Raw genomic sequence first — 14964 nt, 5'->3', positions numbered from 1 at the left:
TCTAGTTTATTGAGACATCAGTCTTTGTACAAGGGTCTCCTCAGGGCTGGTGTTACGAACGGTGGCTCAGCTGCTCTCACAGAAGAAGGTGTTGCAGGCCACGGTCAAAGAGGCCACCAAGATGACAAACTCCTGAAAGTCCACCTCCCCATCTCCGTTCTCATCCAGTTCCTTCAGGATCTTGTCCACGGAGGTGGCATCTTTCTGTTCCTGGAGAAGGAAGACTTAGATTTAATCAACCGTTTCTTTTCCATCTCTGACCGGTTCCTACCTGCCTACATTAGACTGAGATTTACAAGCATCTCCCCCAGGAAATAAAAAAAAAAGTGTAATTAGATTGCGTGACACACCCAGCCAGGACAGGGGCTTTTTGAGGGAACTTCAAGGTGGCCTGTTACCCACTGACTAAGGGCCCTGGCATTTAGGGGAACACTACTCTTCGGGAGGTGTATGCCTGGGGGACCCATGGAATGGTCTTGTTTCTGATTCAAGTTCATGTCTCCCCAAAACACACAGACTCTGGGAATCTAGGCCCAGGATCCATATTTAGGGCCTAGATGCCCCATTACCAGCATTGACTGGTTCACACTGCGAGACTCAGAACAGATGGTAATATCATTCGCTCAAAGTTACCCCGATTCTGCGGTAGCATGATATAATCTGTTTATGGTCTTCCTCCCATTGCTGGTTGGATCCTCTATTGTTTCTCTCTGTCTTCTCCATCGATGTGTTTATACTTGTAATAGTGTGTATTGTGCGGCATGGAAATTGGGTGGAGAGTAATTATCTATCCAAGAAAAGTATCAGCGCAATCCCCTGTAAATTAAGTGCCAAGAGTCAACCAAGTCTCTCAGGTACAACCCTGTAGACGAGGAGGATGGGGATTTTAATGTGCCCAGAAGTAGCAGTTGGATAAAATACAAATGATAAAAATATAAATGTTTATTAAAGGCAAGATAGTAAAAACAACATATGAAAATACAGTATCTAGAAGGTGTATTGCAGCATATCCTAAAATGTGATGGTTCGACGCGTTTCACCCATACTTTGAGCTTCCTCAGGATCCAGATGTGTAGCAGGCTTTTCTCGGCCAGCTTTCTGTCAGCATGGACACTGGACAGCGTTATTCCTCTCTCTGATGATATGAACATTCTCCTTCTATTGGACATGTAGCTTTAACCATAGGTAGCCATATGTTTTCTGAACCTTGTGGTTTTTGCACTTATGGTTTATTAGCACCTACTTTTCTCTAGAGGCCTGCGAGTTCCTTCTTCCTGCGTATACGCTTTGCACATTTTTGAGCATACCAGTATAGGTTCTCTAGGATGGCCGATGAATTATAGTTTGGTGCTTTTAGTGAGGGTGTATATATACTTTTTGAGAAAGCCTGTACCACATCTGGATCCTGGAGGAAGCCCTAAGTATGGGTGAAACGCGTCGATCCATCGCATTTTAGGATGTGCTGCAATATACCTTCTAGATACTGTATTTTCATATGTTGTTTTTACTATCTTGCCTTTAAAAAAATGTATGTATTGTGCAGTACTTTGTGTGACCAACTCACTCAGAACAGGGGCTTTTGGAGGGGACTGCAGGCTAGCCTCTTGCCTACTGACTATGGGCCCTGACTTGCAGGGGCAGACTGGCAACTTTCGGCCCAGGGGCAAGTACAAACCAGAGGCCCATGGTGCAGCGACTTGGCCCCCCTCCCACTCTCCCTCCTTACCCCCATTCCAGGCCCAAGTCCTGCTCCAGGTACTCTCTACTCACCAGCCGAATCCAGGTTTCCAACCTGGCCAGCAGGGGGCAGTTGAGGGGAACTGGGACAACTCAGCTGGGGCTGGCCAGGGGAGGAGAGTCTCCAATGGGGCATGGAACCGGCCTCTGCTCAGACACAGTTTACACCATCCATGCTGGGGGGGGGGGGGAGTTAGGCCTGCGCTCTGTCCTTGTCTTCATCCCGCACTTAGTAGGTCAGTGGCGGGGACTTTTTACTTCTCTTCACCAGGAATCCTTTAGGCATGTCTGTGGCAGAAGCGTTGCAGCCTTTTTACAGGATATCAGAGTGGCCCAGGGGGCAATTGCCCCCCTGCCCCCTGGCCCAGTCCTCCCCTGCTGACTTGTGAGGGAACACTGCTTTTTGTGGGGTGTATGCTATGTAAGAATAGAATAGTAAATAAAGCAATAGAATAGAAAAAAAAAAGAATAGATTAGAGTAGAATAGAATAGAATAGGAAGAATATTGGAGTCTTCCGAAAATTCATACAGTATTTTGAAAAGAATAGAATAAAATAGAATAGGAAATAATAGAGTAAAGCAAAATAGAATAGAAAATAAAAGAACAGAATAAAATAAAATAGAAAATAGTAGAGTAGAATTGAATAAAATAGAATAGAATAGAAAGAATATAACCGTCTTCCGAAATTTGATTAAAGAACAGAATAGAACCAGCTATTCTTCACAATGATATCAGATCGTTTTGATTTTTTTAGATTCAAATTCGATTTGAATACTTCAAATCCATTGGAAAAATGTCAATCAAGTTGAAAACGAATCGATCCGAAACTTCTACCTAAATTTGCAATGATGTTTTCATTCTCCTAAAGCAATCTATACCAAGAGCCATATCTATATTGTTACGTATTTATTTTTGTACTATCTGGCTTTACTTTTAGGCTGCATTCACATGTCAGTGTTTGGATCGCGGGCAGAACCGCCGCGGTTCCGCCCGCGATCCGGAGATTATTGCAAATCGCGGGACGCCTAGCGTTGCCCGTTGATTTGCAATAGCCCCCCAAACGCCGAGCGATGTTGCCGCGATTTCCGCCTGCCGAATCGCGGCAACATCGCGCAAACAAAATCGCGGGACTCAATACGCTCCAGAGAAGCTCTTGTACTTCTTTGGAGCGTATTGCGTCCCGCGATTTTGTTTGCGCGATGTTGCCGCGATTCGGCAGGCGGAAATCGCGGCAACATCGCTCGGCGTTTGGGGGGCTATTGCAAATCAATGGGCAACGCTAGGCGTCCCGCGATTTGCAATAAATCTCCGGATCGCGGGCGGAACCGCGGCGGTTCTGCCCGTGATCCATACGCTCACATGTGAACGGAGCCTTATATTTAAGTTTTGTTTCTTTCCCTGTTTTTGTAAATTCTTATGATGAAAATATACTATTTATAAACGAAGGATAAGGCCATGACACTGTTTGTAAAGCATTTTTTCCCTGTCTATTGGACTCTATTTTACGTGTTCACCTTTATTGTATGTTCCTACTACAATCTTTTATACATTTTACAAAACCAATAAACATATTGAAATGAAAAGATTTCACTTTTCATCTTCAAACTTTCTGCAAAAATAAATGAACCCCAATGATTGCACAGCTGTACACTTCCCGTCTTATTGCGTCTCACCTCAAGATACTCTCCGAGCTCGTTCTGTAGAAGATCCTTCAGCTCCCTCTTGCACAGCTTGTGCTTGTCACCTTCCCGAGCTGAATATGTGTGGAAGACATCGATAAGTGTATCCATGGCCTTTTCCAGTTTTGACATCTTGGGATGGTTAGGTCAGTAGATAGGTGGACGAGTCAAAGTTTGGTTGGGTGTACCACCGAAAATCAGAAGTCGGAACTTCTAATTGTGGCTGTTTATCTAAAAATGATCGAGCGAAAGATACAATTTATTCAAATGGAGCAGTACGAAGATCTCAAAACCAGAACAAGTTGGTTTTTGTCATGCAACAATGAACCAGGGAAAGGATGAAGACTAGAGACAAGATTTTAGTCTTACAGAACTAATAGGAGAATTACAGAGGTCTGTTTTGGTGGGTGGTGGTTTGTAAAGGAGGTCTGAATTACAGTTGGTTATATGTTTCGTGGAACAACAGAACTTAGGAACCTCAGCTGGTTGGATGTTTGGTGAAAGTGCAGAATTTAAGAACTGCATTTGGTTGGATGTTTGGAAGAGGAGAACTTAAGAACTTCAGTTGGTTGTATGTTTGGCGGAAGAGGAGATCTATGGAACTTCGGTTAGATGTATGTTTGGTGGAAGAGGAGAACTTAAGAACTTAAGTTGGTTGTATGTTTGGCGGAAGAGGAGAACTATGGAACTTCAGTTAGATGTATGTTTGGCGGAAGAGGAGAACTATGGAATTTCAGTTAGATGTATGTTTGGTGGAAGAGGAGAACTTAAGAACTTAAGTTGGTTGTATGTTTGGCGGAAGAGGAGAACTATGGAACTTCAGTTAGATGTATGTTTGGCGGAAGAGGAGAACTATGGAATTTCAGTTAGATGTATGTTTGGCGGAAGAGGAGAACTATGGAACTTTAGTTAGATGTATGTTTGGCGGAAGAGGAGATCTATGGAACTTCGGTTAGATGTATGTTTGGCGGAAGAGGAGATCTATGGAACTTCAGTTAGATGTACGTTTGGCGGAAGAGGAGAACTATGGAACTTCAGTTAGATGTATGTTTGGCAGAAGAGGAGAACTATGGAACTTCAGTTAGATGTATTTTTGGCGGAAGAGGAGATCTATGGAACTTCGGTTAGATGTATGTTTGGTGGAAGAGGAGAACTATGGAACTTCAGTTAGATGTATGTTTGGCGGAAGAGGAGAACTATGGAACTTCAGTTAGATGTATGTTTGGCGGAAGAGGAGAACTATGGAACTTCAGTTAGATGTATGTTTGGCGGAAGAGGAGAACTATGGAACTTCAGTTAGATGTATGTTTGGCGGAAGAGGAGAACTATGGAATTTCAGTTAGATGTATGTTTGGCGGAAGAGGAGAACTATGGAACTTCAGTTAGATGTATGTTTGGCGGAAGAGGAGATCTATGGAACTTCGGTTAGATGTATGTTTGGTGGAAGAGGAGAACTTAAGAACTTAAGTTGGTTGTATGTTTGGCGGAAGAGGAGAACTATGGAACTTCAGTTAGATGTATGTTTGGCGGAAGAGGAGAACTATGGAACTTCAGTTAGATGTATGTTTGGCGGAAGAGGAGAACTATGGAACTTCAGTTAGATGTATGTTTGGCGGAAGAGGAGAACTATGGAACTTCAGTTAGATGTATTTTTGGCGGAAGAGGAGATCTATGGAACTTCGGTTAGATGTATGTTTGGTGGAAGAGGAGAACTTAAGAACTTAAGTTGGTTGTATGTTTGGCGGAAGAGGAGAACTATGGAACTTCAGTTAGATGTATGTTTGGCGGAAGAGGAGAACTATGGAACTTCAGTTAGATTTATGTTTGGCGGAAGAGGAGAACTATGGAATTTCAGTTAGATGTATGTTTGGCGGAAGAGGAGAACTATGGAACTTTAGTTAGATGTATGTTTGGCGGAAGAGGAGAACTATGGAACTTCAGTTAGATGTATGTTTGGTGGAAGAGGAGAACTTAAGAACTTAAGTTGGTTGTATGTTTCTCAACCTTTGCAACACAAACGAACCTTTGAAATAAATTTTCCATCTCAGGGAACCCCTTCTAAAAATGACTATATCTACAAATAATTAACAGATTTAAGCTGGCTAACCTTGGAGTCCATCTGTAAGGTGCAGGTGAAACTGATGGTGTCCGCGATGGATAGGCTACCATCTGGTAGCTGGACACCATTTGGTCTCCTTGCACCATTGTAGCAGTGCAGCAGTTCTTGAGGCACCTTGTCTACATTGTGTTTTGACATGTGTATATACTACATGCATTTGTGAGTATCATGTGTGTCACATTTTATCCTTTAATAAATGTTTTTACTGGAATTGCACTAGGTTGGTGCACCCTTCTCTTGTTTTTGTTGCCTTTTAGCACTTGTGGATACCCATGGTCCTGAGAAGGCAGCAAGACTGCGCTGTCAGTAAAGATTAAAACACACTTTCTTCCCTCCAACATAACACGTGAGTGCAGGAGAGTTGCTTTCTTGCAAGAACACAGAGGAATCCTTGAAATAACTTTCCAATCTCAGGGAACCCATTCAAAATATGGCTATATCTACAAGTCCTTAATTAGCAGATTTAAGCTGGCTAACATTGGGGCCCATCTGTAAGGTGGTGCATGTGTCTTCTTAGACTAGCCTTTCTCAATCTTTGCAACATAGAGGAACCATTGCAAAAACATTTCCAATCTCAGGAAACCCCTTCTAAAAATGACTATATCTACAACTCATAATGTATTAGTGTGAGGGTCAGTAGGACAAATTATCCTTACATTTGTGGTCATTTGGAAGGACCCACCATTAAAAATAGCTAAAAAGATCATTGGTGTCAGTGGAAACGTATCTGAGCGGCAGACATTGCTCATTGCTCAAGGAACCCTCTAGCAACCTCTGAAGGAACCCAAGTTGAAAAACCCTGGATGAAGCCATCCAGAGTGAGACATTTTGACTTTTCACACCTCCCACATCAAAATCTTCCTTAACACATTTTATGGAACCATGGTGGTTTGGTTAAGGTGACTAAGTTGCCCGTGGAGGTATACATGATGGGGTAAATTCCTAACCCCCATGTGAGCTAAGGAAACCACTCGGATGTGCAATGAAATACCTCAAATTAAAAAAAAACAAGTCCAGTAGAATGTGACCACTACTACAAGCTATGGAGGAACGAGAACCTTCATACCTCCTGAGACAAAGCTCAGTGTTTTACAGGAAAGAGAGGACAATTGGAGAAGAAGAGTATGGTGGATGGATAGGCGGACGGGCACATGGAGAACAGGATAGATAGATAATGGGCAGAAGTTCTGGGCACCAGTTATGATTGGCTGCTTACCAGCAAAGACCCAACACATACGTGATGGATCTAAATAGAGATGTGCAGGACAGAAACATTTGTTTTGAATTTGTTTGGTAAGTTAATCATTTTCTTTAGCCATATTCGTTATGTTCGAATTATTCATTTTCAGAATTTGATTCGTATGATCGTTATTTTCAAATCGATTCAAAATTCGAATTGCGAAATTAGATTTTTTTTTTTTTGATCTTCGGGAGATTACTATATTTGTTTGATTTCATTCTGTTCTATTTTTTCTATTCTGTTCTTTTAGAACAGAACAGAACAGTTCTTTTAGAACAGAACAGAATAGAATAGAAAAAAGAGAATAAAATAAGAAAACAATAGAATAAAATAAAACAGAAAACAAAGGACTAGAATATAAAACAATAGAAAATAAAAGAATATAATATAATAAAACAGAACCAAAAAGAGTAGAAAGAAAAGAGAATAGAAAAGAATAGAACAGAATAAAGTAGAAAAAAATAGAATATAATAAAATAGAAAAATCAGAATAGAAACAAATAGAACAGAATAGAATAGAATATAAAGGCATAGAATAGACAAAAGAATAGAACAGAATATATCCCATTATACTATATTCTATTGTATTTTGTTGTATTGTATTCTGTTCTAATCTAGAACAGAAAATAAGAAAATTGATTTGAACAGAATTGAAGAGAAAATAATAGGATGGAATATAAAAGAATAGAACAAATAGAACAGAATAGAAAACAAAAGATAAAAAAAAAGAAAAAAAAAAGAATAGAATAAAGCAGAATAAAAAAATAGTATATAAAGGAATAGAAAAAAAAGAACAGAATAGAATAGAAAATAAAAGAATGGAATAAGAAAATAACAGAATAGAATAAAACAGAAAAGGAGTAGAATAGAAAACAATAGAAAATAAAGGAATATAATATAATAAAACAGAATAGAAAAGAATAGAACTGAATAGATTATAAAGGCATAGAATAGACAAAAGAATAGAACAGAATAGAATAGAATATAAAGGCATAGAATAGACAAAAGAATAGAACAGAATAGAATAGAATATAAAGGCATAGAATAGACAATAGATTAGAACAGAATAGAATAGAATATAAAAGAATATAATATTCTTTTATTTTCAATTCTATTCCTTTCTTTTCTATTCCTTTACATTCTATTTTGTTTTACTCTGTTCTATTCTGTTTTATTTTATTCTACCTTTTTTATTCTATTGTTCTCTATTCTGTTCTATTCTTACTTATTCTATTATTTTATTTTCTATTCAATTCTTTTGTTTTCTATTCTATTCTAAAAAGCAGTCTATGCAGGAATCATCATCTTGTTTCACTTTTATACCTGATTGTGTTTATTTCAATATTTTTCCATTTCAAATTCATTTTCTGACGAAACGAGTCGCACATGTCTAGATCCAAATAAAGCCGCATAAAATAAAGAACTGTTGTGAAGACAGAGACAGAACAAGTGGAGAAAGGTTGGTGTCAGATGGATGCCGGGATAAGGTCATTTGGAGAAGAAGAGCATGGTGGACGGACAGACGGAGAATTGGATGGATGCCAGGATAAGATCATTGGGAGAAGTAGAGTATAGAGGATAGATACAGTAGGTGGATGGACAGACAGAGAATTGGATGGATGTTGGGATAAGGTCATTTGGAGAAGCAGAGTATGGTGGATGAATAGGTGGATGGACAGATGGAGAATTGGATGGCTGCCGGGATAAGGTTATTGGGAAAAGTAGAGTATGGTGGATAGAAAGGCGGACGCACAGATGGAGAATTGGATGGCTGCCGGGATAAGGTCATTTGGGGAATTGGGGTATGGTGGATGAATAGGTGGACAGAAAGACGAAAAATTGGATGGATGCCGGGATAAGGTCACTGGGAAAAGTAGAGAGTGGCAGAAGGATAGGTGGATGGACAGATGAAGAATTGGATGGATGCAGGGATAAAGTCATTGGGAAAAGTAGAGTATGGTGGATGGATAGGTGGATGGACAGATGGAGAATTGAATGGATGCTGAGATAAGGTTATTGGGAAAAGTAGAGAGTGGCGGAAGGATAGGTGGATGGACAGATGAAGAATTGGATGGATGGCGGGATAAGATCATTGGGAAAAGTAGAGTATGGTGGATGGATAGGTGGATGGACAGATGAAGAATTGGATGGATGCCGGGATAAGATCATTGGGAAAAGTAGAGTATGGTGGATGGATAGGTGGATGGACAGATGAAGAATTGGATGGATGCCGGGATAAGATCATTGGGAAAGTAGAGTATGGTGGAAGGATATGTGGATGGACAGATGGAGAATTGGATGGATGCCGGGATAAGATCATTGGGAAAGTAGAGTATGGTGGATGGATAGGTGGATGGACAGATGGAGAATTGGATGGATGCTGGGATAAGGTCATTGGGAAAGTAGAGTATGGTGGAAGGATATGTGGATGGACAGATGGAGAATTGGATGGATGCCGGGATAAGATCATTGGGAAAGTAGAGTATGGTGGATGGATAGGTGGATGGACAGATGGAGAATTGGATGGATGCCGGGATAAAGTCATTGGGAAAAGTAGAGTATGGTGGATGGATAGGTGGATGGGCAGACGGAGAATTGGATGGATGCCGGGATAAGGTCATTTGGAGAAGCAGAGTATGGTGGATGGATAGGTTAGATAGGTGGCCTAATCCTCCTCTGTCACCCTTATCATGACGTTAGGGGTTGGACAGACGATGCCCGCTTGGAGTACCAATGGGAGGGATGGTAGATGGAGGAATTTATTTTCTTTTCACCACATGAATACTTTGTTTATACTACCAGCTTTCACACTCATGGTAGGTACAGTATACGTTTACCTACTCACACATCATCACACCTTATTGTCTACTCTGGAGTCTACACAAATGTCTTTCTTTTGTATTCTGCTATTTCTTTTGTGACAGATTTTGTTCACTTTTTTTCACCAATTGCACTGCTTTGGCTATAATCCACATTTCCTATCTTCATCTAGTTTGTCACTGCAATATTCTGTACACCAGTTATAGAAACATATACAGTACACTATTATTACCATTTGAAGACAGATATGGAAGGACACATATTTACTCTACCCATGTGCTATCCACCCCCCATGTACGGCATGCGGGTCTTCCTTTGTTCGACCCCTTTAGCTCCTGGGTCAGACTTATCCTACCGCCACCAGATAGAAACGTTGCTTTTGGATTGCAGCTCAGCCGATTTGCAAGTATGGGGTCCCTTAGGGAGTCCCCAATTATTTTCAAAACTTGGTTTACTATTTTTGGCTTGCATTCTAAGTTGATGTTTTACTCTTTACATATTGCTTTTTATGCATCCACTCCTGAGCGACAGCTCGCGAAACGCGTCGAGACCAAAGATGCATTGTACTATCACGTATTTACAATTGTAACCCATTATTACGTATCTTAAATTGCAGTACTACCAATCAATTTGGCATGTTTGTACACGTATTTTATGCATTATGATGATTTCTACTTCAATAAACTGGAATATATGTTTATTGTACATTTATTGGCCACCTCATTTAAAGTCCCTGGGCCAATCTCTCTTGTTTTGAGAAATGCATGGACGCCGGGATAAGGTCATTTGGAGAAGCACGGTATGATGGATGGATAGGAGGACGGACAGATTGAGAATTGGATGGATGACTGGATAAGGTCATTTGGAGAAGCACAGTATTGTGGATGGATAGGTGGATGGAAAGATGGAGAATTGGATGGATGTTGGGATAAGGTCCTTTGAAGAAGTAGAGTATGGTGGATAGACAAGAAGACGGACAGATGGAGAATTGGATGGATGCCTGGATAAGGTCATTTGGGGAAGCAGAATATGGTGGATGGATAGATGGATGGACAGAGGGAGAATTGGATGGATGCCGAGATAAGGTAATTTGGAGAAGCAGAGTATGGTGGATGGATAGGTAGAAAGACAGACGGAGAATTGGATGGATGCCAGTATAGGGTAATTCGGAGAAGCAGAATATGGTGGATGGATTGGTAGATGGACAGACAGAGTATTGGATGGATACCTGTATAATTTAATTTAGAGAAGTAGAGTATGGTGGAAGGATAGGTGGACGGACAGGCGGAGAATTGGATGGATGCCGGAATAAGATAATTTGGAGATACAGAGTATGCTGGCTGGATAGGCAGACGGACAGACAGAGAATTGGATAGATGTCAGTATAAGGTCATTTGGAGAATCAGAGTATGGTGGAAGGACAGACAGAGAATTGGATGGATGCCAGGATAAGATCATTGGGAGAAGTAGAGTATAGAGGATAGATACAGTAGGTGGATGGACAGATGGAGAATTGGATGGATGTTGGGATAAGGTCTTTTGGAGAAGCAGAGTATGGTGGATGAATAGGTGGATGGACAGACGGAGAATTGGATGGATGCCAGTACAGGGAAATTTGGAGAAGCAGAGTATGGTGGATGGATAGGTGGGCACACAGATGGAGAATTGGATGGATGTTGGGATAAGGTCTTTTGGAGAAGCAGAGTATGGTGGATGAATAGGTGGATGGACAGACGGAGAATTGGATGGATGCCAGTACAGGGAAATTTGGAGAAGCAGAGTATGGTGGATGGATAGGTGGGCACACAGATGGAGATTTGGATGTTGGGATAAGGTCTTTTGGAGAAGCAGAGTATGGTGGATGAATAGGTGGATGGACAGACGGAGAATTGGATGGATGCCAGTACAGGGAAATTTGGAGAAGCAGAGTATGGTGGATGGATAGGTGGATGGACAGACAGAGAATTGGATGGATGCTGGGATAAGGTCATTTGGAGAAGCAGAGTATGGTGGTTAGACAAACCGACGGACAGACAGGGAATTGGATGGATGCCAGAATAAAATCATTTGGAGAAGCAGAGTATGGTGGATGGACAGTTGGACGGACAGACAGAGAATTGGATGGATGCCAGGATAAGGTCATTTGGAGAAGTAGAGTATGGTGGATAGAGAGATGGATGGACAGACGGAGAATTGGATGGATGCCAGGATAAGGTCATTTGGAGAAGCAGAGTATGGTGGATGAATAGGTTGACGGAAAATTGGGTGGATGTTCAGATAATGAGCAGAAGTTCTGAGCACCAGTTATGGTTGGCTGTCTACAAACAAAGACCCAACATACGTGATGGATCCAAACACATAAAATAAAGAGCTGTTATGTACACGGAGAAAAGAAACCACCTGGGGTTAGAAGGAAAAGAAGACATTCGGAGAATTATTTTAGCAGTAACTCTCGGCACAGTTGGTCGGTGTTTTGGACTCACCAGACTGGATCCAGTGGCTGTTCCTCTGTAGCGCCCGGCGATGACTGCTCACCTTTGGTCATCTCCACTGCTGATCTCCTTTTCATCGTCTCCTCCGGTGTATCTGTTACATCCCAAACAATGAGGTCTGTCCTTATCAGGTGTCACCATTCTCATTTCCATACCATCATTGTGGACTTCTGGCACATCACCCGGGAGACCACAGGAAACCGGACTCCTGACACCTAGAGAACCTTCTGAGATGCCAGTCACCTGTTGTTAATGAGTCGTGTTAGGGATCTGCTCTTTGTATTCCTATCAGCTGGTCTTACACATGGTGCCTGATTGAGCTACCTGTTTACATAACAGGGAGCATGCTGGGAATCAGCCCACTACGTTAGGTAGTTATGGTTATACTCTACTCAAGTACTGTATATCTAATGAGTCACAAATCCCAATGAGATTAGGCATATCATGGCCCCAGTTATCACATTTAAAGAGATCCTTTGTACTCCCTAAAAGCTTCAAAGGACAGGTCCCTGTAATAGAAGAACCATTATGGTCACCTCTGATGGCCCATATCTCTAACTTTTCCTCTGTTGCAGAGCTGCAGTCTTGGTCAAGTTGCCAAGCATTCAACATCTCCAGGAGCGATGGGTGCTAGTCCTATCCCACCACACTCTGTGGTTCCTTCTCCGACTCCTACGTCACTACAGGACTCATGTAGGAGGATGGAACCCGAACTACTGGCCTGGATATGGGCACCCAACACTCAAAAGTGCTGAAGAGTCTAGAGCGGTGGTGTGCAAACTGGGGTTAGATGAGGCCCTTTGCTTGCTTTTTCCCAGCCCGTGGGGCCGTACTCCATCCACTGTCAGAAAAAGTGGGGCATAGTTCTGACATCAACGATGGGACACTATTCCTCCTACTGACACCAATGATGGGACACTATTCCTCCAACTGACACCAACGATGGGACACTATTCCTCACACTGACACCAATGATGGGACACTATTCCTCCTACTGACACCAATGATGGGACACTATTCCTCCAACTGACACCAACGATGGGGCACTATTCCTCACACTGACACCAATGATGGGACACTATTCCTCACACTGACACCAATGATGGGGCACTATTCCTCCCACTGACACCAATGATGGGGCACTATTCCTCCCACTGACACCAATGATGGGACACTATTCCTTCCACTGACACCAATGATGGGGCACTATTCCCCCCACTGATACCAATGATGGGACACTATTCCTCCCACTGACACCAATGATGGGGCACTATTCCTCCCACTGACACCAATTATAGGGCACTATTCCTCCCACTAACACCAATGATGGTACACTATTCCTCCCGCTGACACCAATGATGGGACATTATTCCTCCCACTGATACCAATGATGGGGCACTATTCATCCCACTGACATCAATGATGGGGCACTATTCCTCCCACTGACACCAATGATGGGACACTATTCCTTCCACTGACACCAATGATGGGGCACTATTCCTCCCACTGACACCAATGATGGGACACTATTCCTCCCACTGACACCAATGATGGGGCACTATTCCTCCCACTGACACCAATGACGAGGCACTATTCCTTCCACTGACACCAATGATGGGGCACTATTCCTCCCACTGACACCAATGATGGGGCACTATTCCTCCCACTGACACCAATGATGGGGCACTATTCCTTCCACTGACACCAATGATGGGGCACTATTCCTCCCACTGACACCAATGATGGGGCACTATTCCTCCCACTGACACCAATGATGGGACACTATTCCTCCCACTGACACCAATGATGGGGCACTATTCCTTCCACTGACACCAATGATGGGGCACTATTCCTCCCACTGACACCAATGATGGGGCACTATTCCTCCCACTGACACCAATGACGAGGCACTATTCCTTCCACTGACACCAATGATGGGGCACTATTCCTCCCACTGACACCAATGATGGGGCACTATTCCTCCCACTGATACCAATGATGGGGCACTATTCCTTCCACTGACACCAATGATGGGGCACTATTCCTTCCACTGACACCAATGATGGGGCACTATTCCTTAGATCTTTCCATAAAGAGGACCGGTCTTCCCTTATTTCTATTACAGGCAATGTTTATATTTCTTGTTATAGTAATAAAAGTGATCAAAAAATAAAAATAAATAAATAAAGAGAATGTAAAAATGAAAAAAATAAAAATAAAATAAAGAGAATGTAAAAATGAAAAAAATAAAAATAAAATAAATATTAATCGAAAAAAATGTAAAGCGCCCTCGTTCCCCCCATGCTCGCCCGCAGATGAGAACGCATACGTAGGTTTCACCCGCGTATATTTCTTGTGATAGGATTAAAAAAGGTAGAGAAAATAAATAAATAAATAAATAAATAACCCCAACCCCTAGTCTTAACCCTACCAAAAAAAAAAAAAATACATGAATAATAGTAAATAAAAAAAATAAATAAATAACCCCAACCCCTAGTTCCAACTCTAACCTGATTTATCCTAACAAAAATAAATACATGAATAATAGTAAAAAAATAAAAATAAAAATAAATAACCCCAACCCCTAGTCCTAACCCTACCAAAAAAATAAATACATGATTAATAGTAAAACAATAAATAAATAACCCCCAACCCCTAGTCCTAACCTTAACCTAATTTATCCTAACAATAAATAAATAAATAAATAATATTAGTAAATAATAAATAAAAGCTAATGGAAAAGCTAAAAAAAAGAAAAAAAAGAAAATCTGAAAAACCTAGCAATCAATCATGCAAAAGATGATGGTTTTCTCTATTGGCTAACAAAAAATGCCAAAGCTAAAGAAAACGCAAAAAAAAAATAAACGCTCAGGTGT

General features: G+C 41.5%; 1 protein-coding gene across 1 annotated transcript; it reads right to left on the bottom strand.

The window, feature by feature from the left end:
- Positions 1-12328, bottom strand: LOC309569537 (protein S100-A1-like). The gene is made up of 3 exons (XM_082275403.1): positions 12080-12328; positions 3412-3648; positions 1-210 (listed from the first exon to the last, which is right to left on the bottom strand). Exons 2-3 carry the CDS (start codon positions 3547-3549, stop codon positions 67-69), a joined length of 282 nt encoding a protein of 93 aa, XP_082131529.1. The 5' UTR covers positions 3550-3648; positions 12080-12328; the 3' UTR covers positions 1-66.
- Positions 12329-14964: the final 2636 nt, after the last annotated feature.

Source organism: Pelophylax lessonae, assembly GCF_965119305.1.
Source record: "Pelophylax lessonae genome assembly, chromosome: 13".
Taxonomy (NCBI): domain Eukaryota; kingdom Metazoa; phylum Chordata; class Amphibia; order Anura; family Ranidae; genus Pelophylax; species Pelophylax lessonae.
The sequence above is the reverse complement of the archived record's forward strand: the minus strand, read 5'-3'. Positions and strand labels throughout refer to the sequence as shown.